Below are 20,848 nucleotides of genomic sequence, written 5' to 3'. Positions count from 1 at the left end.
CCACCTCAGCCTCCCAGAGTGCTAGGATTACAGGTGTGAGCCACTGTGCCCAGCCCCAGGAAGCTTTTGTAACAGTCTGGAGATGTTGTTTTGCCAGTAGAGAGCCAAGAGTGGAGTAGGAAAGATGAGGTGAGGGATGCTGTGTAGGAAAAATTGACAAGATTTGATGATTAAGTAGCATGTGATAGAAAAAGAGAAGTTAGTGATGATTCCAGTTTTTCCTGTGATTCTGACAGTGATGGAGTCACTGACAGAAATGGGGAACACTGAAGGAGGGGTTGAGTTGTACATGGAAGATGTGAACTTTGGCTGTTGATAAAATCAATTTGAAATGATTGTGAACCTCAAGTGGAAATGTTCAGCAGATGTTTGGACTGAAACTGAGGATTCAGGGCAAGGCAGAAAATGAAGATTTAGGAGGGCGGCGCCTGTGGCTCAAAGGAATACGGTGCCAGCCCCATATACCGGAGGTGGTGTGTTCAAACCTGGCCCTGGCCAAAATAAATACATAGATAAAATGAAGATTTGGGAACTGGTGACCTTTAGGTGTATTAACCCTCTCAGCATGAATAAAATTTTTTAAAGAGACAATATGGGAGAAAAGCAGAGGCCTTGGAGCAGGGATGCCTGTCGTGCAGTGTGTAAATTGCCTCCGTGAGAATGCCCAATTCCTTATGGGCAAAGAGGAATCTTATGCCACACGCTACTCTCCCTGTCTCTGCACTAAGTCCATGGAAGGTACTCTGTCGAGATATGCAGAGTAACATTGATTATAAAATTATAGCCCTTTGTTAACTACTTCACAGCTTTCGAATAGGTGAGTTCCGTTTCTGTCCCTTCCACATCTTCTCCCCTTCCCCCAGTGCTGTCCTCTTATTCCCTCCCTCTGATGCTTACAGCAGCTATGTCCTTGCAGTCCCGAGGCCATTTACAGAAAGCTTATCTTATAGATATCTATCTCAGGTTAAAAGTGTCTATTAGTCAAAGTGGCATTTTCATAAGTAAAAATGAGTTTTTATTTATTTTTCCAGGGTAATCCAGAATTTAATGTTTATCATACTCAGTGGAACTGTTGATGGATAGCATTAAATTCATCTTTTTATTTTAGAATGTGAGGTAATTTGTTGAACTAATGAAAACCACATTAAAAGTTTCATGCTATATAGCTATACTGTAATGTTTCATTGAAGTTGACAATGTGGTTGAAGTTTGTGCCATTAATTCTCTGATCTGATATGTTCTAGGCAAGGTGAAGAATCCTGAATGGAGCAGAAATGAAATTCCACATAGTTGTGGTGAGGTTTGTAGAAAGAAACAGCCTGGCCAGGACTGCCCACATTCCTGTAACCTGTAAGTTGGAATGCTCAATCCCTTGGGATTCCTAGTGGATGTACTTTGTGGTGGCTCTAAGTACACATATCTGGTTAGCATGTAACTCATCAGGATGAAGGGTGATGTGGAACCATATACTGAGTGCTTACTCTGTGCCAGGCACTTGCATAAGTTAACTTGTTGAATCAGTACCACTGCTGAGTGATATATAGGTATTTATCATTTCCACTTTATAGAGGAGGCTCTGAAAGGCAAAGCATCTTGCCTAATGTTACAGTTCTAGGACATGGTAAAGTGGCAGTTTCCAAAGCAGTGCTTCTTCTGCTATATTACATTGCTCGCTTCTAAGGAGCAATGAGACTCATACATACATACACACACACACACATATATATATACTTTTATTTTTATTTATTTATTTATTTATTTTTTGCAGCTTTTGGCAGGGGCTGGGTTTGAACCTGCCACCTGCAGCATATGGGGCCAGCGCCCTACTCCTTTGAGCCACCCTTTTTTTTTTTTGAGACTCATATATTTTATTCCCCTGGTGAAAGGTCTGTGACAGTATATTTAACAGCCTTCTGTCCGGAGAGAGACAGCTGTTTAAAGTCCTGTCAGACAGTGTTTTAAGAATGTGAATCCTTTCCTTACAATAAATAGGAAGCTTTAGAATGTATTCATTAAGGTTCTAAATAATAAGAGAAATATGTAGTAATAGAGAAATAATTGAACAGTTACAGATACATTTCTAGGGGCTATGACCTCAGACTCAGGTTTAAATTCTGGAGTCAAGTCATTTAATAGTTATGGGACCTTGGACAAATTACTTCTCTAAGCCTGAGTTTTTGCATCTGTAAAATAATAATGATATGAATAGTAACACAGGGTTCTGCAAAAAATGAATTAATACACCTAAGAAGGTTGGTACAGAGTCTGGCAAGTGGTCAAAAAATGGTAATTCTTGCTTTTTATTATCCACATCTAAGAGTAAATATCAGATCTTGGTGTTTCTAGTGCATGGAACAGTGGTGAACATTGGACCAGGGGCCTTGTGATCAAGCTGTGGTGATGGTGTGCTTGGGAAATTGAGTATAGAGCTGTTTCAGATTGAGCTAGAAAGTATGACCTGCAATCTGCAAGGCAGTCAGCCGCCTCCTTCACTAGCTGATGAAAAAATGTATTTGCTTCTCATGGACCTAGTAGATTTGAGCTCTATTACTTTGCTTAGATTCTGATCTTCTATAGAACCCCATTGGCCGTCCTGCCATTCACCCGAGTAGCAAGCAAATTTATGCCTACATGTTGCCCTAAGAGGACCAAGACCATATTTGAAAATGTCATCTTTGTCACACCCAAATAAAGCTAGTATTCTGATTTGGGTTTTATTTTTCTGGTTAAATATTCTGAAATGATAATGCTGTCACTTTTTTCTTCATAAAAATATAGTTGATAATCTTTTTAAACGCATAGTAGAACCTCCATAGTTGACCACTTCCCTACATTGACCACCTCCTTGAATTGACCTAATTCTCACAGAGACTGGACATGCACCGTATGTACTTATCAGTACAGTCAGCCTAGTTCCTTTTGTTGACCACCTCCTTTGTATTGACCAGTTTGTCATAGTCCCTTGGTTGGTCAACTTACAGAGGTTCTTCTGTAGTTTAATCAAAACTGTAGACAAATATGAAAACATTTTATAGTAGGCTTACTTGTTCACAATAGGACCCAGCTGGAGCAGCTTTGTTCAAGTTCAGATACATGAGTATGGTCCGTTCATTAAAGCTTTTCTTTTACAGTCTCTGCCATCCTGGACCCTGCCCACCCTGCCCTGCCTTTATGACTAAAGCATGTGAATGTGGACGGACCAGGTAAAGTTAGAATGCTACTCTAAAGATGACCTCAGTTTCCACATGGATGATTTACTTGTGAATTTCTTTTTCTTTTCCTTTTCTTTTCTCTCTCTCTCTCTTTTTTTTGAGACAAGATCTTATACCATTGCCCAGATTAGAGTGCAGTGGTACAATTATAGCTCACTGCAACCTCAAACTCCTGGGCTCAAGCAATCCTCCTACCTCAGCCTCCTGAGTAACTGGGACTACTGTGTGCCACTATGTCCAGCTAATTTTTTAAAAATTTTTGGGGAGGGCGGCGCCTGTGGCTCAGTCGGTAGGTCGCCGGCCCCATATACCGAGGGTGGCGGGTTCAAACCCGACCCCGGCCAAACTGCAAAAAAAACAAAAAATAGCCGGGCGTTGTGGCGGGCGCCTGTAGTCTCAGCTACTTGGGAGGCTGAGGCAAGAGAATCGCTTAAGCCCATGAGTTGGAGGTTGCTGTGAGCTGTGTGAGGCCACAGCACTCTACCGAGGGCCATAAAGTGAGACTCTGTCTCTACAAAAAAAAAAAAAAAAATTGGGGGGGAGTTGGAGAGCTCTCTGTGTTGCCCAGGCTGGTCTGAAGTGATCCTCCCACGTTGTCCTCCCAAAGTATTGCAATTACAGGCATGAGCCACTGTGCCCAGCTGCAAATTTCTAAAGTAAAAGATTGGTAGATAAATATAAATAAATGGTAGATATGAATGGTATCTTTTCTATAAATAGTAGTTTTCTGTGCTGCCCCAATCCTGTTTTAAAATCTTTTAAGTGGCTCGGTGCCTGTAGCTCAAGCGACTAAGGTGCCAGCCACATACACCACAGCTGGCAGATTCAAATCCAGCCTGGGCCTGCCAAACAACAATGACAACTACAACCAAAAAAACCAGCCGAGCGTGGTGGCAGGCACCTGTAGTCCCAGCTACTTGGGAGGCTGAGGCAAGAGAATCGTTTAAACCCAGGAGTTGGAGGTTGCTGTGAGCTGTGATGCCACAGCACTGTACCCAGGGCGACAGCTTGATGCTCTGTCTCAAAAAAAAAAAAATTCTTTTAAGTGATTAAGGAGTTATATACATGATAAGATTGTGAAATTACCCATTTCAGGTAGAAATGCTAGAGTCATAGCAATTTTTTAGCCTCTAGTGGGTGCCAGAATCAGAATTTGAACCCACGTCTGTTAAGATCCAGGAAGCAAGGGCCGTTTCCTTGTGCCTAGCATAGTATCTGGCATCTGGAAGGTTTTCAGTGAATATTGTTGAATGAAAGGTTAAGCAACTCCAGAAAGTACCCTTTCTATTATGATACAAGTTCTCTAGCATCATCAGTGCAAGGATCCCTGATCACTGTGGGATGCCTCTGAGGACCAACCAATAAGATCTTAAAATGATTTTTGAATCGCAAGATGAGATGGATCATGTAGATTTTTAGTGGAATGTGTTTGTTTAGTGTTTACTGAACTTGGTGTGGCCTGAGATTTCACATGCAAGTGTTCTGGGTCAGAAAGGTCAGATTCTGGCTCTGCTGTTCATTGGTTGTTGATCTGGGAAAGTTGTGTAGCCTTGCTGAACCTCATTTTTCTTATCATACAGGAGAAAAATAATAGTTTCCACTCAAGGCATTGATGTTGGCCATGGTGCTAGGCAAAATAGTAGCATGATAAGCCAATGTTATCATTATGCAAAGTACTACAAAGTACATTATGCCAAGTACTGCAAAGATGCAAAGTATATCATCTATATATATAACATTAACTTTAAAAAAAAAATTGATAGTTGAGGTGGGAGTACCGGGTAGAATAAAACTCTTCTTATAGGAGAATAGACTTTGATTGCTAAACCATTACCCTGGAAATGGAACTAAAGATGATTGTCTAAAAAGCACTGGTCTCATCCTTCCCTAGCCAGTAAGTTGGCAAAATCAGGATGTTTATTAGAAAAAAGCTAGAATGATTTCCCCACCCTGAATCCAAGTCATATGCAGTATGTTCTAGGTATTGTAGCTATATAAAAAGCCATAGTGGTACGTATCAGGAAAATGCCATTACAGTTTCACTATGGGGAGTATGTCCAATCTGGGTATAGTATAGCCACCCGTCCTTCTCTGTCCGTAAGGTACTGAGGGAGCACCAGGTAGAGCACAGACTAGAACTGAGATCTTCCAACTTTTTTCCCAGGGCTTTTTTCCCCTTGTGCATGCTGCTTAATGGAACTCACATATGATATCACTTCAAACAAATACTCAAGAATAGCCTTCAGTTCTCACTGGTCAGAAAGTAGGGGAAAGGAAAAGGCAGGATGGAAAATGAGAAAGAAGAAAGAATGGAAAGAGGGAGAGTAATTGAGAAAATAAGAATTGGTGGCAGGAGACATAGGAAAATGGAAGAACTGAGGTCATGGGAAAGGTTTAGTAAAGTTTTGAGGGAAACTTTGAGTATCAGTGTTAGTAGCCCAACAGGAACTTTTAGACTAATGCTGTCTTCATATCGCCTGTCTTTACAGGCACACAGTTCGCTGTGGTCAGGCCGTTACAGTCCACTGTTCTAATCCATGTGAGAATGTTTTGAACTGTGGTCAGCACCACTGTGCTGAGCTGTGCCATGCAGGCCAGTGCCAGCCTTGCCGGATCATACTGAACCAAGGTAAGTGGTGGGCACACTAGCTAGCAATGCATATGTACTTTTCTGAAACCTTGTTTATGACTTTTATGATACATGTCAATTGAGCTCAGACCTATAGTCATAGAGATTCTATTCAGCTCTGGTACCTTGAGTAGAGAGAAGTGGAGATAAACTGCTTAGATGGTTTTTATCATTTTACTTGCTTAATACCAGTATAGGTCATTGTCTTATATAATTTGGATAGTAGATTTTAAAATGCTGTTTAAAAGTAACTGCTTTTTAAGGACCGAGAAAGGCCAAAATAATCTTGAAAAAGAACTTGAAAGACATAACTACCTGATTTCAAGGCTGTAAAGCTATAGTATTTGTGGCAGTGCAGCTATTAGTGTAAATATAAACTAATAAGCTGGGCACTATATATATCCCTAGCTACTTGGAAGACTCAGGCCTTGAGGCCAAAAGCTTCATCGTGGGAAACATAAGATCCTATCTCTTGAAAAAAAAACTAATATAATAATGGAAAAGAATAGATAGAGTCTAGAAATAGATTCACATATATATGATCAATTGACCTTCAACCAATGGGCAAAGGAAAGTCTTATAAGTGTTATTAGAACAAGTGGGTATACATACAAGGTAAAAAATGAATTTCACCCCCATCTCAGTCTTTACACAAAAATTTATTGTACATGAATCATAGATACAAATATAAAACCCAGAAACATAAAGCTTCTAGAAACTATATGCATATTTTTATGACTTTGGGATTAGGCAGATTTCATGGACAAAAGCATTAACCATAAAATAAAAAAAGTAAAGATACTTTAAGAAAATGAATAGATAAACCATAGATTATATCTAGAATATTTAAAGTATTTATATAAATCAACAAAAAAAGGTGAACAACTCAAAAATATGAACAAAAGACTAGAAAGATACTTTACAAAAGAAATTATAGGCTAGGCATAGTGGCTCACACCTATAATCCTAGCATTCTGGGAGATCGAGGTGGGAGGAGGATCCCTTGAGCTCAAGATCAGCCTGAACAAAAGTGATATTCCCTCTCTACTAAAAATAGAAAAATTAGCTTAGTGTTGTGACAGGCACCTTGTAGTCCCAGCTAGTCTGGAGGCTGTGGGAGGAGGATCATTTGAGCCTAAGAGTTTGAGGTTGCTGTGGCTGATGCCACAGTACTCTAGCATGGGCAACAGAGTAAGACTCTGTCTCAAAAAAAAAAAGAAAAAAGAAAGAAATTACATAAGTGTTTGAAAAACACATGGAAAGTGCTTAACACTTTTAAACAATAGGGAAAGCGCAAATTAAAACTACAGTGATGGTGGCTCAAGCGGCTAAGGCACCAGCCACATACACCTGAGTTGGCGGGTTCGAAACCAGCCTGGGCCCGCCAAACAACAAAGATGGCTGCAACCAAAAAAGTAGCTGGGCGTTGTGGCAGGCGCCTGTAGTCTCAGTACTTGGGAGGCAGAGGCAAGAGAATTGCTTGAGGCCAGGAGTTTGAGGTTGCTGTGATCTATGATGCCACAGCACTCTACCCAAGGCGACGGCTTGAGGCTCTGTCTCAAAAAAAAAAACTACAGTGATGGTAAGATATTATAGTCACTTTGGGAAACAGTCTGGCAGTTCCTCAGAAGATCGAACATAAAGTTACCATTTAACCCAGCATTTCTACTCCTAGGCATATGCCCAAGAGAAGTGAATTTGTCCCCACAAAACTTGTAAATGAGGCTGGGTGCAGTGGCTCATGCCTATAATCCTAGTACTCTGGGAAGCTGAGGCAAGAGGATAACTTGAGTTCAAGACAAGGCCAAGCAATATGGCAAGACTCTGTCCCTACAATGGAGTATTATTTAGCCATTAAAAAAAAGTTCTGTAGTACCTGCCACGAAGTAGATGAACCTCCAAAATATTACCCTAAGTGAAAGAAGCCAGTCACAAAGGACTGCCAGGTATTATACAATTGCATTTATATGAAATTCTAGAACAGGCAAATCCATAGAGACAAAAAGTAGGTTAGTGGTTACTTAGGGCTGGGGGAATATAGGATGGGGGGCAATGGCTAAGGGTATAGCATTTCTGTTTTAATTAATGAAAATGTTCTAAAATGGATTGTAGTAGACACACGACTCTATACTAAAAGCCATTGAATTACATACTTTGAGCGGGTGATCTATGTGGTGTGTGAATTATAACACGATAAAACTGTTTAAAAAACAAAAAACCACCGTGAGGTACCTTTTCATACCTACTAAAATGGCTAAAATAGAAAAGACTCACGACCAAATACTGGCAAGAGTAGAGCAACTGGAACTCTCATGTGTTGTTGGCAGATGTGTAAGATGATACACCCACTTTGAACAACTGTATAGCAGTTTCTTATAAAATTAAACCTATGTGTATCCCATGAGCCAGCCTTTCCACTCTTAGGTATTTGCATACCTAAGTCACAAAGAGGCTTATAGAGGAGTATGTGTTGATAGGAGCTCCAAACTGGAAGCAACCCAAATATCTGTCAACATAAGAAGGAATAGATAAATTATGGTATTTTTACACAATGGAATATCACTCAGCAATAAACAGGAATAAACTAGTGACATTTGCAACAAAATAGATGAATCCTAAAAAACATTGTTACATGAAAGAAGCTAGGTAAAAAAGAGAACTTACTACTGATTCTATTTATATGAACAGATAAAACTAATTTTTTCTTGCCTTATTGCTCAGACATGTCTCAAAATTTTGTGGGGACACATTTAACAACCATTTTCTGACTTTCATTATGAATGGGTGGAAATGGGTGGGAATTGGAATTTTCTGGGTTGTTAGAAACATTTGATACCTTGTTTTGCATGGTGGTTACGTAGATGTATACAATTACCAAAGCATATCAAACCAACACCTAAAATATGTATTTATTATAGGTTAATTATCCCTCAGTGGAAAAAAAGAAAGTATATGAACAGAAAAAGATTATTTTTTAAAATTGTGAATATAGTAAGTGTATGTTTTCAGTGTTTTCACTTCTAGTCTTGGTCTCCCTTGTTATTAGAATCTTAAAATGGGACAGAACAATCTAATTGATTTTTTTCTTATCACAGTTATCCCCTCTTTGCCACCCAGGGTGGTGGTTGTCAGTTACCCAGCCTCTGATTAAATTGGTAGACAGTTTGGTCATGGGACAACTCTAATTGTCCCAGTTTTTTTCTTTTATTGAGCCAACATCTACTGCCCTGAAATATCCTTTCATTGGTTCACCTTTCTCCACATTCCTCCTGGGTGGTTCAAAATCAGCTGTCCTGTATTTCTCTCTCCCCAGTGTTCTATTTCCATGCCTACCAGCTGGGATTGCTTCATTTCTTCCCTGTGAAACATGCTTCTCATACATACTTATCCTCTTAAAAGTGGCCAGATTGATCACAGCAATGCCAGTTTTCTTGTGGGCATCATCAAAGTCAATATTATTCAAAATGAGGTTTTCTCTGTGTACTTCCTTGAGATTTTTGACTGAGACAGATGACTAGTTAAAGGTATCCTGATCATTTTCCAAGCTAAAACTTCTGCAGTCTATTCTCCATAGCAGTGTTTTTCAACCTTTTTTTTTTTTATCTATAGGCATACTTGAGCCTATAGTTAAACTTCCACAGCACACCTAAATTATGTTGATCAAAAAAAAGAATACACTTACTGTGCTTTGAACTTCTTTTGAAAATAATTTAGGGCCAGGCACAGTGGCTCACACCTGTTATTCTAACACTCTGGGAGGGTGAGGCAGGTGGATTGCCTGAGCTCACAGGTTCGAGACCACCCTGAGCCAGAGCAAGACCCCATCTCTAAAAATAGCCGGGTATGTGACAGGCACCTGTAGTCCAGCTACTGGGGAGGTTGAGGCAAGAGAATTGCTTGAGCCCAAAGAGTTTGAGGTTGCTGGGAGCTGTGACAGGACAGCACTCTATGGAGGGCTACAAAGTGAGACTGTATCTCAAAATGAAGAAAGAGAGAGAGAGAAAGAAAAAGGTAAATAATTTAATTAATCTTTAAAAATTTTCACAGCATACCTCAGATCCTCTCACAGCACACCAGTGTGCCACTGCACACTGGTTGAAAAATCACTGCTCTATAGAGTAAAACTTCAAGGCTTTATTCACCTGTTCTGAATCTCGCTCCTATCTCTGAAAACTCCCCTCAGTTTTATCAGAGGTCAAAGTAGAGTAATTTTCTGTTCAAACTCCTGGGTTGTTGTTTTTTTTTTTTTTTTTGCAGTTTTTGGCCCAGGCCGGGTTTGAACCCACCACCTCCAGTATATGGGGCCGGCGCCCCACTCCTTTGAGCCACAGGCACTACTCCAAGCTCCTGTTTTTGATAGTCTCCTCAAAAGAATGTCAACTCTACAAATATACTTGATTATCCATTATGTCCTATAAGTCTGTATTTAACAGAAAGTATAAACAGAAAAGCTCTATTCAGGGATCTATCAGGCATATAATCACAAACCCATGCCACACAGTAGTTCTCAGAATCTCAGTTGTGAGAAACAGTGTTCAGAGAAGATATCTTGCAGTATCTGTAACCTATGCATTCGCCCAACTAGCCCCTCTTTTCTGATTGCCCTTAATCAGCAGGGATCCTAGGCCACAGGTATCGGTCCCTTCTAGATTGTTACTTCATTAAATTTCACCTTGGGGTGATACTATTGACCTATGTTGGCATTTACAGTAACACAGTTATGGAAAATGTTTTGTGGTGTGCTCTATTAGGATTTTTATGTAAGGAACTGTGCTGTATATTACTCAATGGTTTTTGTTTGTTTGTTTGTTTTGTTTTTGTTTGTTTTTCTGAGACAGTCTCACTCAGTTGCCTTGTGGTTGAGTGCCAGGGTGTCGTAACTCATAGCAACCTTAAACTCTTGGGCTCAATTGATTCTCTTGCCTCAGCCTCCCAAGTAGCTGGGACTATAGGCACCACCACAACACCGGGCTATTTTTAGAGATAAGGTCTTGCTCTTGCTCAGGTTGGTCTCAACCTCTTGAGCTCAAGCAATCCACCCACCTCGGCCTCCCAGAGTGTTGGGATTACAGGTGTGAACAGAAGAGCCCGGCCTACTCAATGTTCTTTTTATGGGTCTTCTTGGAATAAATTCCTGCTTGGTCTTAGTTCCTAAAATAATTGTTTATCCTCAAAGACTATTGATCTTGTTTTATCTTAGGAATCCTGTATAACTGACTTAATGTTTACCTTTATAGTGTACATTTTTTAGCTATGGCACGTTCTGTATTCCTGCTATTGCTTTTTTTTTTCACATCTTTTAATTTATGTTCTCTTGTTAAATTTCACATATCCCTATTAGCTGCTTCAAATCTATTTTGAGGTGAAGCAGGAGTTAAGTATACTTCTGGCCCTTTGGTCTTAGCAGTATAGATGGTGCTGTTGGAGAGTCCCCTCGATCCTGGCCATTTTTAGCTCTTGATTCATGTTGATTTTTATTCACCTCAATTACCTAAAGTCTGTCTTATACAAATTTGCATGGATTCCAATCTCTTATTTCTTTCTTTTTTTTTTTTTTTTTTTTTTGTGGTTTTTTTTTTTTTTTGGCCAGGGCTGGGTTTGAACCCGCCACCTCCGGCATATGAGACCGGCACCCTACTCCTTGAGCCACAGGCGCCGCCCTCTTATTTCTTTCTGCATAGTTGATTTTTCAAACCCAGTTGAAAATATTTTGTCTGCATTAAATATCTAACAGAGTATTTGGGCCACGTGTGTAGTTTTTCTCAAAGTATAATCTTTCTCCAATCCCTTTCAACCTTATCTAGAGATTTAATAAGCATTCCTTTATTTGTGTGTTGATAAAATACTGAACAGATTAAGGCTGTCAACAGGGTCCTTTCTCCAGACTGTCTTTGGTTCATTAATACTATTTAACCAGCTCCAATTTTCATCACTAGATCCTATTTCTATCTCTTGTACCTAAGGATAGAAGAGCTTTTTAGTATTGTACTCAGATTATTTCCTAATTAATCATTTTACTTTTATTTTCACAGTGTTACTGACTTTGACTTTTTTGTTTACAGCTGTCTGTTCATTACCTCTGATAAAAGCCTCTGTTCTGTTTGAGCAGAAACTTAGCAAAGAAGAGCCTACTTACAGAAGCTCCCAGTTGCCAGGGTTTATCAGGGTTGATTGATCGCACCTCCTGCCTTCAATAAGTCCTTTTTTTTTTTAATAGAGACAAGAGTCTCACTTTATTGCCCTCAGTAAAGTGCTGTGGTGTCACAGCTCACAGCAGCCTCCAACTCCCACGCTAGGTGATTCTCTTGCCTCAGGCTCCCAAGTAGCTGGGACTACAGGCGCCTGCCACAATGCCCGACTATTTTTTTGTTGCAGTTTGGCTAGGGCCAGGTTTGAACCCACCATCTTTAGTATATGGGGCCGGTGCCCTACCCACTGAGCCACAGGCACCACCCATTCAATAAGTCTTTATTTTGAATGAGTTTGTTTTTTTCCCCCTAGTAGTAAGATAGGACTTTTATTAGAAGTTAGAAAGGAACACAGAAAAGCACCAGAGCTTCTGGAAGGGGGAAAGAATTGAAAAACTCTCAGGAGTCTCCACCAGGACTCTTTTATCTAGGGGTTTTAAGTCTAGAGGATTACATCTGGCTGGCACCTGGTAACAAATGAATGACTGTAGTTTCTCCTTCACTAGGGTGAGGTTATCAGGTCCTTTACAGTCTTTGTCTCTGAAAAGGGATAATGGTGTGTGCTCCTACCCAAGGTGGAACCACTCCCAAAACCGTCACAGGCTGCTTTGTTCATGATTTTATCAGAGTCCAGAGGGTGTGTCCCGAAAAAGGCAGTCTGCTTGTGCCTCGAAATGGGGGGTCTGACTTCTGAGCTCCCCTGGGCCTAGAGAATGGGGGACTCCCTGTCTAGCCCTGAGTGGTGGAATCCTGTATCAATCCTCCCTCTCCAAATAGAAGCTCTAACTGCTGTTAGGGAAAAGGGGCGCTGACTGCTCCAAACTCCTTCCTGGTGAACACGGATGGTGATATGGGGAAGCAGTTAGAGGTTCCTCAGAGGAGGTGGATCCAAGGTTCACAGTAAATGGAAATTTAGGTTGATTCTTCTAGCTTGGGGTAAAATGTTAGTGTATTCTCTTCATGAAATCGCCCAAGCCCTGAAAATTGGGGTCCCTTGTCCAGGCTGGAATGAGGGAACCCTGTATCAGTAGAAGGGGACAGTTAGGGTCTCTTCAGATGAGCGGTGATCCAGGGGTCCGTGATAGAGTCAGGTCTGGGCTGGAACCCTTTCACTGTCTGTGGTTTGATGATATTATCTCTGAAAGACATAAATCTCATTAGTACATTAAAAGGTAAGGTTAGAACAGTGAGAGGAGGGGGTCGATTTTGAGAGAAAACTGTATCCAGGAATCTATTTCCTTAACTTAACAGCTGTAGAAGACAAGATAACAGAAAAGGGACCTTCCCAAGTTGGGGTTAGGGAAGGTGAATTAGAGGGAAGAGTCATGAGAGCCCCAGACTCGTGCACGTGTTAGACTTCTAACCCATGTGCTCGTGCTCCACCTCCCCGGCACGACAGGTGGGTGGTGTGCCCTTGGCAGAGTGGAGGAGCCTCGGGACCCCCCTCAGCTGGCGAGAGCGCCGGCCTTCACCTTCATTGCGCCACGGTGGCTTTCCAGAATCTGTAAAAGCCTGTAATTCCAAAGAAGCCTTGAAGCTGTTTGAGAGTTTGAAGTTTAGGGTGAACCAGTTGGTCTTATTCGTTCTTTGCCCAAGGCTCTCTTCTTCTGTGAAAACTGGAGACCTGAACAGTGAACTTCAGGTACACATAATTGTGCTTTAGCCTTGGAAACTGTACCCACAGTCAGCTAGAAAGTTTAATAGAGCTTGGGTAGCTTTGTGACATTCCTCTGCACCTGGCACTCCCAAAAGAATGTCATCTACATACTGAATAAGAGTTGTTGTAGGGGGCGGCGCCTGTGGCTCAGCGGGTAGGGCGCCGGCCCCACATGCCGAGGGTGGTGGGTTCAAACCCGGCCCCGGCCAAACTGCAACAAAAAAATAGCCGGGCGTTGTGGCGGGCGCCTGTAATCCCAGCTACTTGGGAGGCTGAGGCAAGAGAATCGCCTAAGCCTAGGAGTTGGAGGTTGCTGTGAGCTGTGTGACGCCACGGCACTCTACCAAGGGTGATAAAGTGAGACTCTGTCTCTACAAAAAAAAAAAAAAAAAAAAAAAAAGAGTTGTTGTAGGATATGAAAAACGACTTAAGTCTTTGGCTAGGGCTTATCCAAACAAGTGAGAGCTGTCCCTAAATCCCTGGAGTAACACAGTCCATGTGAGCTGGGTGTTCGAGTCAGAGGGGTCTTCAAAAGCAAAAAGGTATTGGGAATTTTATTTTACTCTTCCCTCTTGTCCCTCGGTAGCCCACACTTCTGGGTTAATTTTTGTCTCTAATAAGGGAAGGCGTAGTATAGATTCCTGTCCCATATTCATATAAATGGTTGTTCCCATTTTAGTTACTATGTCCCATCGCAAAAAGGGAACAGGACTTTCAGGCATGATTAGGAAGGCGTGAGAGAACAGCTAGTCACCCCAATTGCAGCTTAAAGGCTGAGAGCAAAATTTGGTAACCAGCTGTCCAGACACTCACTGTATAGTTACAGATTTGGGGGATAAAAGACCAGGGTTAGACAGGAGTACAGAAAAGGTTGCTCCAGTATCCAGAAGAAATTCTGTCTCCTGGAGCGGCGCCTGTGGTTCAGTGAGTAGGGCGCCGGCCCCATATACTGAGGGTGGTGGGTTCGAACCCGGTCCCAGCCAAACTGCAATTAAAAAAAAAAAAAGCCGGCCGTTGTGGCGGGTGCCTGTAGTCCCAGCTACACGGGAGGCTGAGGCAAGAGAATTGCCTAAGCCCAAGAGCTGGAGGTTGCTGTGAGCTGTGATGCCACGGCACTCTACCGAGGGCAAGAAAGTGAGACTCTGTCTCTTAAAAAAAAAAAAAAGAAAGAAAGAAATTCTGTCTCCTGGCCCTCCACTATGAGGCAAATCTGGGGCTCTTGAGGGGCAATGACACAAGCTAGAGCCATGAGAATCTGCCCCAGGCACCCTCAGTCCAGTCTGGGCACTGATGAGATCACTGTTCCAGGAGGCCTTCACCTCTGGGGACAGGCTGCCCTTCATTGATCACCCTTACACTCTGGACAGGTGCCCGGTGGCTTGCCTGACAGGCAGTTCTGCCAGAAGCAGTCTTTCCTGAAGTGGCCAGCCTGACCACGTTGGCAGCACTTGTTCTTAGCTCCTCTGGCTTCCCTCTGCCCCTGATGGTGCCTGTTTGTTGTAGTGCCATTATTAGAGCTGTCATTCTTTTTTTATCCTTTCTCTGTTTTTCCTTCTCTTCCGCCTGATCTCTATTATAAAAGACCACAGTGGCCATTTTAAGAAGATTCTCCAGATTATGATCTGGGCCTAGAGCCAATTTCTGGAGTTTTCTTCAAATGTCTGGGGCTGCCTGAGTGATAAATCTTATCTTTTAAAATAATTTGGCCCTCTAAGGAATCAGGTGTCAACTGAGTGTGCTTTGTCATCGCCTCCCTAAGCTGCTCAAGAAAGGCTGAGGGACTCTCATTTTGTTCCTGGTAAAGGGTAGACAACTTAGAATAGTTCATAGTTTTTTTCTTAGATTGACGTAAACCTTCCAGGATACATGTTAGAAAATGTTTACGCCACCAGTCATCTTGTTTCTCAGGGTCCCATTCAGGATCCTCAAAGGGAACTGCCTGTCTTCCCGTGAGATATCTGCCCCTTTCCTCAGGAGACATACTGCCCATTAGTATTGGACATGAACCACAATCACCTTACTTTCTAGCTTCCTCCAGGACTTCATTTTTCTCATTAAAAGTTAAAGTTTGATCTAGTAGTAGCATTACATCTCTCCAAGAGAGGTCAAAGCTTTGTCCTAACCCCTGGAGAACATCTATGTATTTATCAGGGTTGTCAGCAAATTTTCCCAAATCAATGTTAATTTGTCTCTAATCTGCCAGAGAAAATGGAATGTATACTCGCGTACTTCCCCTTTCACCACCAGCAGTCTCCACTAAGGGACACAAAGATGGATGTGGTTGCCTTCTGGGGGTCCCAGTGGACCAGAAAAAACTCTTGGGACAGTCTCCCTCCTGGGGTTTTCTGAACACATGGAGGAAGGTGTGGGAGAACTAGATGGTGGGTTTGAACTAAGTGGTGACAGCATCTCTCTCGGGAATCCCTGACCATTTGGGGAAGTTACTAAAGCCAGGAGAGCTGAATCTATCTGACCCACAACTGGTCTTACACAGTTGGGGGTGGTCCCTGAGGAAAAGAAAGCTTGCACATATGGCGCTTGAGACCACTTTTCTTGTTGTTTACAAAAAGTATCTAACTTAAAAATGATACTGTAATTTAAAGTACCCTGGGTGGGGTGGGGGGAGCATTGTTCACCAGTGAAGAGTTGATACTGAGGCCAGGCCTGGGTGCAGAAGAAAACCATATATTCTTTTTAGCATCTGGGGATCAAACATGTCCCAGTGCTTCAGAATACAGCCCGGCAGGGTGTTCCAGCAACACCAGCTGAAATATCAGGTATCCAGGAGCCTGGTCTCACCTGATGATAGTTCTCTTGGCAAAAGAACTTGTTACCTGGCTGTTCTCAGAGAGAGAATATTACCCATCTGTGGGAAAGAACAAACATCAGCGTATTAATCAATCCCACCCTGTATTCCTGGGTTGTCAAAACGTCCTCTGACCAACCCAAGAACCCTTCCAGCCAAACAAAAGGAAGTGTCCTTCCAATGCTTGGGAAGAATCCCTGAGGAGAATGGCCTCAGCCCCTGCGCTTGTCTGGAATTAGCCACTCTTACCAGTGTAGCACTTAGTACCCGCTGGTTCTCTTGTGCATATTACTTGCCGGCAGCACAGCCGGAGAAATCAGGTATCAGGGAGCCTGGTCCCACCTGATGCAAGTTCTGCCCCTTTCTGCACCTGCTCCAGAGTATCAGTCAAAGTGGAGATGAGCCCTGCCCTGGAGAAAATGGCTGTGCAGTGTTTGCACATTTAACTTTCCATTATTTCTAGAGGCTTCTTTTAAATTCCAAGTAACAAAGGAAAATAGGCTATTTATCACGATCAGGTCTCAAGTGCTGTGCTTTCCAACCTCCCTTTCTTTCCCAAAAAGTTGGAAAGGCAACAATAATTAAACTCAAGGTTGAGAGACGATTTAAAATTTGCATTATAACCAGCTACAACTAGGTGAAGTCTCGGAGAAATCCAGAATGGCTTTGAACTCTTCCATTTATGCCACAGACCAGGAAAAATCAAATAGCTGGGGTTATTTTTCCTGCCTTTTTCATTTTCAAGAGACTAAACCATAGCCGAGGGTTTAGAGCCAGTCTTGCCCTGGGAAGTTGCTCCCAGGCTTCCATTTGTAGGCTCCTGGTCGCCCAGAGAAGCCATATAGAGAAGTTATTTTGCTCTTTGTTTGGAGCCAGCTTCTTGGCCTCTAACTGTTAACATAATTAAGTTTTTTCTCAAATATACAGAGAGCCAATTGAATTTAATTCTGCAATGAAAGGCAGTAAGAAAGACCTTATGACACACGTACAACATCCAAAGCACACTTATAACATTTGAAAAATACCAGAATGAGCCCGTACAAACTTAACTAGTATATAAAGCAATCCTTTACCAACATTCAAACCAAGCATATAAACTACAAGGAGAGAGAGAGAGAAGCAGATAGAGATAAATAGGAAAAGTTTGGGACCATGGAAGAGGAGAGAAGATAGAGCTGGGAGAGCATGATTTTCTGAAGGCCCTCCCTTGCCGTAGGGTAGAACCATTGCTAGGTGCCCCAGGACCTCTGGGAGCTACTTCTGTTTGTCCGGTTCTCAAGCCTTCTAACATTCCCTTCCACTCCTTTCTTTTGGGGAAAGAAAGTTCATTCAGGGGAATTAGAAAGTTCATGCCCCAACAGCCTGTCGCCTGTGACCTGGAGGTCAGCAGTCACACTATACACATTTACCGGCCAATGGGCATCAAAATAGTCTCCATTATTATAGCTATAGAGAAAAGCAGGATAGAGGTAAGTGGTCCCATTGCTTACCACAGATCTTCAATCCCTGACGACGAGCCCCCAAATATGATACCGGAATTTCGCTCTTCAGTAGGTCCTTGGTTTCAGGGATTCGAAGAATGAACCCACAGACCACAGATCAGTGGTAAGATAGGACTTTTATTAGAAGTTAAAAAGGAATACAGAAATCACCAGAGCTTCTGGAAGGGGGAAAGAACTGAAGAACTCTGTTGTTTTTTGGTTTTTTTTTTTTTTGAGACAGAGTCTTGCTTTATTGACCTTGGTAGAGTGCCCTGGCATTGCAGCTCACAGCAACCTCAAACTCTTGGACTCAAGCAATTCTCTTGCCTTAGCCTCCCAAGTAGCTGGGACTATAGGCACCTTCCACAACACCCAGCTATTTTTAGAGACGAGGGTCTCACTCTGGCTCAGGCTGGTCTTGAACCTGCAAGCTCAGGCAATCCACCTGCCTTGGCCTCACAATTACTAGGATTACAGGCATGAGCCACCGCATCTGGCCTATTAAATGAGTTTTAGAACAGGAGACAAATCGCATATATACTTACTAGAAAATGGGATGTGTATTTTAAAAATCAAGAGTCTGGATTGTATCTTCAGTGATTTGAGGCTTTCCTCTTCTCCTGGCTCTGTGAAAGTTTTTGGTTCTGCTCAATATACTATTTTATTTTATGAGTATTATTTCTAATGTTTATTAGAAACATTCTTTTATTACATGTGATTTTTAAGATTTGGCATGTTGGCTTGGCGCCTGTGGCTCAAGTGGCTAAGGTGCCAGCCACATACACCTGAGTTCCAGCCCAGGTTCGAATCTAGCCCAGGCCCACCAAAACGGTAATGATGGCTGCAACCAAAAAATAGCCAGGCGTTGTGGTGGGTGCCTATAGTCCCAGCTACTTGGTAGGCAGAGGCAGGAGAATCGCTTGAGCCCAGGAGTTGGAGGTTGCTGTGATGCCACGGCATTCTACCCAGGGCGACAGCTTGAGGCTCTTTCTCAAAAAAAAAAGAAAGAAAAGATTTGATATGTTTTTATAATATTGCATGTATTCAGATGTTGATTTTCTCTGTAAGTAGCTATTTAAATTGTTCTGAGGAAAAAGAAAGTCAACATTAGATCTGCACAGTTTCAATTTGCTTTTCATTCTTCCAGTCACTATGTGTTATGTAGGGCAGGTTTTACTTGCATGGATTGATTTTAATGAGATAAATTTTTATTTTTTATTTTTTTTGAGACAGAGCCTCAAGCTTTCACCCTGGGTAGAGGCCATGGCATCACAGCTCACAGCAACCTCTAACTCCTGGGCTCAAGTGATTTTCCTGCCTCCACCTCCCAAGTAGCTGGGACTACAGATGCCCGCCACAAAGCATGGCTATGTTTTGGTTGCAGCCGTCATGCCGGCCAGGCTGGATTCAAACACGCCAGCTCAGGTGTATGTGGCTATGAGCCACAGGCGCCAAGCCAATGATATAAACTAAAGATGTGAAGTGACACTTAGCAGAAAAATTACGTTAATGAAAATCAATTCTTATTAGGACTCTGTTAAATTTTAGTCATCTAAAACATAGCTCTCTAAAAGTAACATATGCTTATTGTTGATCCCAGAGAGTAAATGAGTCCATTATTTCTTGAACCCATAGGAAAATCATTAGATTGGGGTTCTCTGTCTAGCAAGTAATAGTCAAGTTATTTGAAACTTCATAGTGTGACTGTTCAAACATGAGTACTTTAAATTCAACAATAGTAGTATACAAATTATTAAAGATTTCATACTATCATGGTAATTTTTTAAGTTTCTTTTTAGCAATAGGGACCTTTAAGCATTTCATGTAAACCCTGTTATAGAAAGTATGAAGTCTGTGCTTCTTGGGTTGAAGTGAGGATGGGGAATCCAGGTCTCAATCCCTCTACCACTACTACCAGCTCAGCTTGTCCCCCCCACTCACATTTCCAGAGTACCCCAGGGAACCTCACAATCCATGGTATTCAAGCACAGCCTTATGGACCAGATAATGTTCTCTTAATTTAGGGGTTGCTTCACTCTAATGCTATTCTTAGGATGTAGAGGCACTATGAAATTAACAGAGTTTAACAAGGACTTTTTTATTTTATTTTATTTTTATTGTTTCTGTGATAAAGCTCTCAGGTAGGTCTTAGAGCTGCTATATAAGCCACGTTCATTTCTGCATCAGGAGTGATCAACACTAATGAGTGGCATTTGTGTTTTCTTATAGATCATTTAGAATATTATAAGATCTCATGCAGGTTACTAATCTTTTGTTTTTGAAATTATGTCCTCAAGTATGCTACTGTGGCAGCACCTCCCAAGATGTGTTGTGTGGAACAGATGTAGGAAAATCTGATGGATTCGGGAACTTCAGCTGTTTAAAGATGTGTGGCAAGTAAGGTGTTACATTTTCTTCAGTTAGAATAAAGCTGCAGTTTATGTAACAATTATGTAATAGTATGTTATTGTTGTTTTTTTAACAGGGACTTGAAATGTGGGAACCATACCTGTTCTCAAGTGTGCCACCCTCAACCCTGCCAGCTATGCCCCCGGCTTCCCCAGCTGGTGCGCTGTTGCCCTTGTGGCCAAACTCCTCTCAGCCAGTTGTTAGAATTTGGAAGTAGTGGTCGGAAAACGTGCATGGATCCTGTCCCTTCATGTGGAAAAGTGTGTGGCAAGCCTCTGCCTTGTGGTTCCTTAGGTAACTAATAGGCATAAAGTTGGCTTTAAAAATAGGCATAAAGTAGGGCGGTGCCTGTGGCTCAAAGGAGTAGGGTGCTGGCCCCATATGCCAGAGGTGGTGGGTTCAAACCCAGCCCCAGCCAAAAACTGCAAAAAAAAAAAAAAATTTAAATATTTGGCAGCAACACCAG

The 20,848-nt window shown here is 42.0% G+C and overlaps 1 protein-coding gene across 3 annotated transcripts in view; it reads left to right on the top strand.

The window, feature by feature from the left end:
• Positions 1-20,848, top strand: part of NFX1 (nuclear transcription factor, X-box binding 1) — a 101,373-nt gene that overhangs the window by 30,224 nt on the left and 50,301 nt on the right. For all 3 annotated transcript variants that reach the window (XM_053570701.1, XM_053570704.1, XM_053570707.1), the window contains exons 5-9: positions 1,245-1,350; positions 3,132-3,203; positions 5,702-5,841; positions 20,271-20,370; positions 20,459-20,676. In XM_053570701.1, coding sequence (XP_053426676.1) covers positions 1,245-1,350; positions 3,132-3,203; positions 5,702-5,841; positions 20,271-20,370; positions 20,459-20,676 — 636 coding nt within the window. The remainder of the gene's footprint in view (positions 1-1,244; positions 1,351-3,131; positions 3,204-5,701; positions 5,842-20,270; positions 20,371-20,458; positions 20,677-20,848) is intronic.

This window comes from Nycticebus coucang, chromosome 2 (assembly GCF_027406575.1).
Source record: "Nycticebus coucang isolate mNycCou1 chromosome 2, mNycCou1.pri, whole genome shotgun sequence".
Classification (NCBI taxonomy): Eukaryota; Metazoa; Chordata; class Mammalia; order Primates; family Lorisidae; genus Nycticebus; species Nycticebus coucang.
Note: the sequence above shows the minus strand (reverse complement) of the source record. Positions and strands in the feature narration are given on the sequence as shown.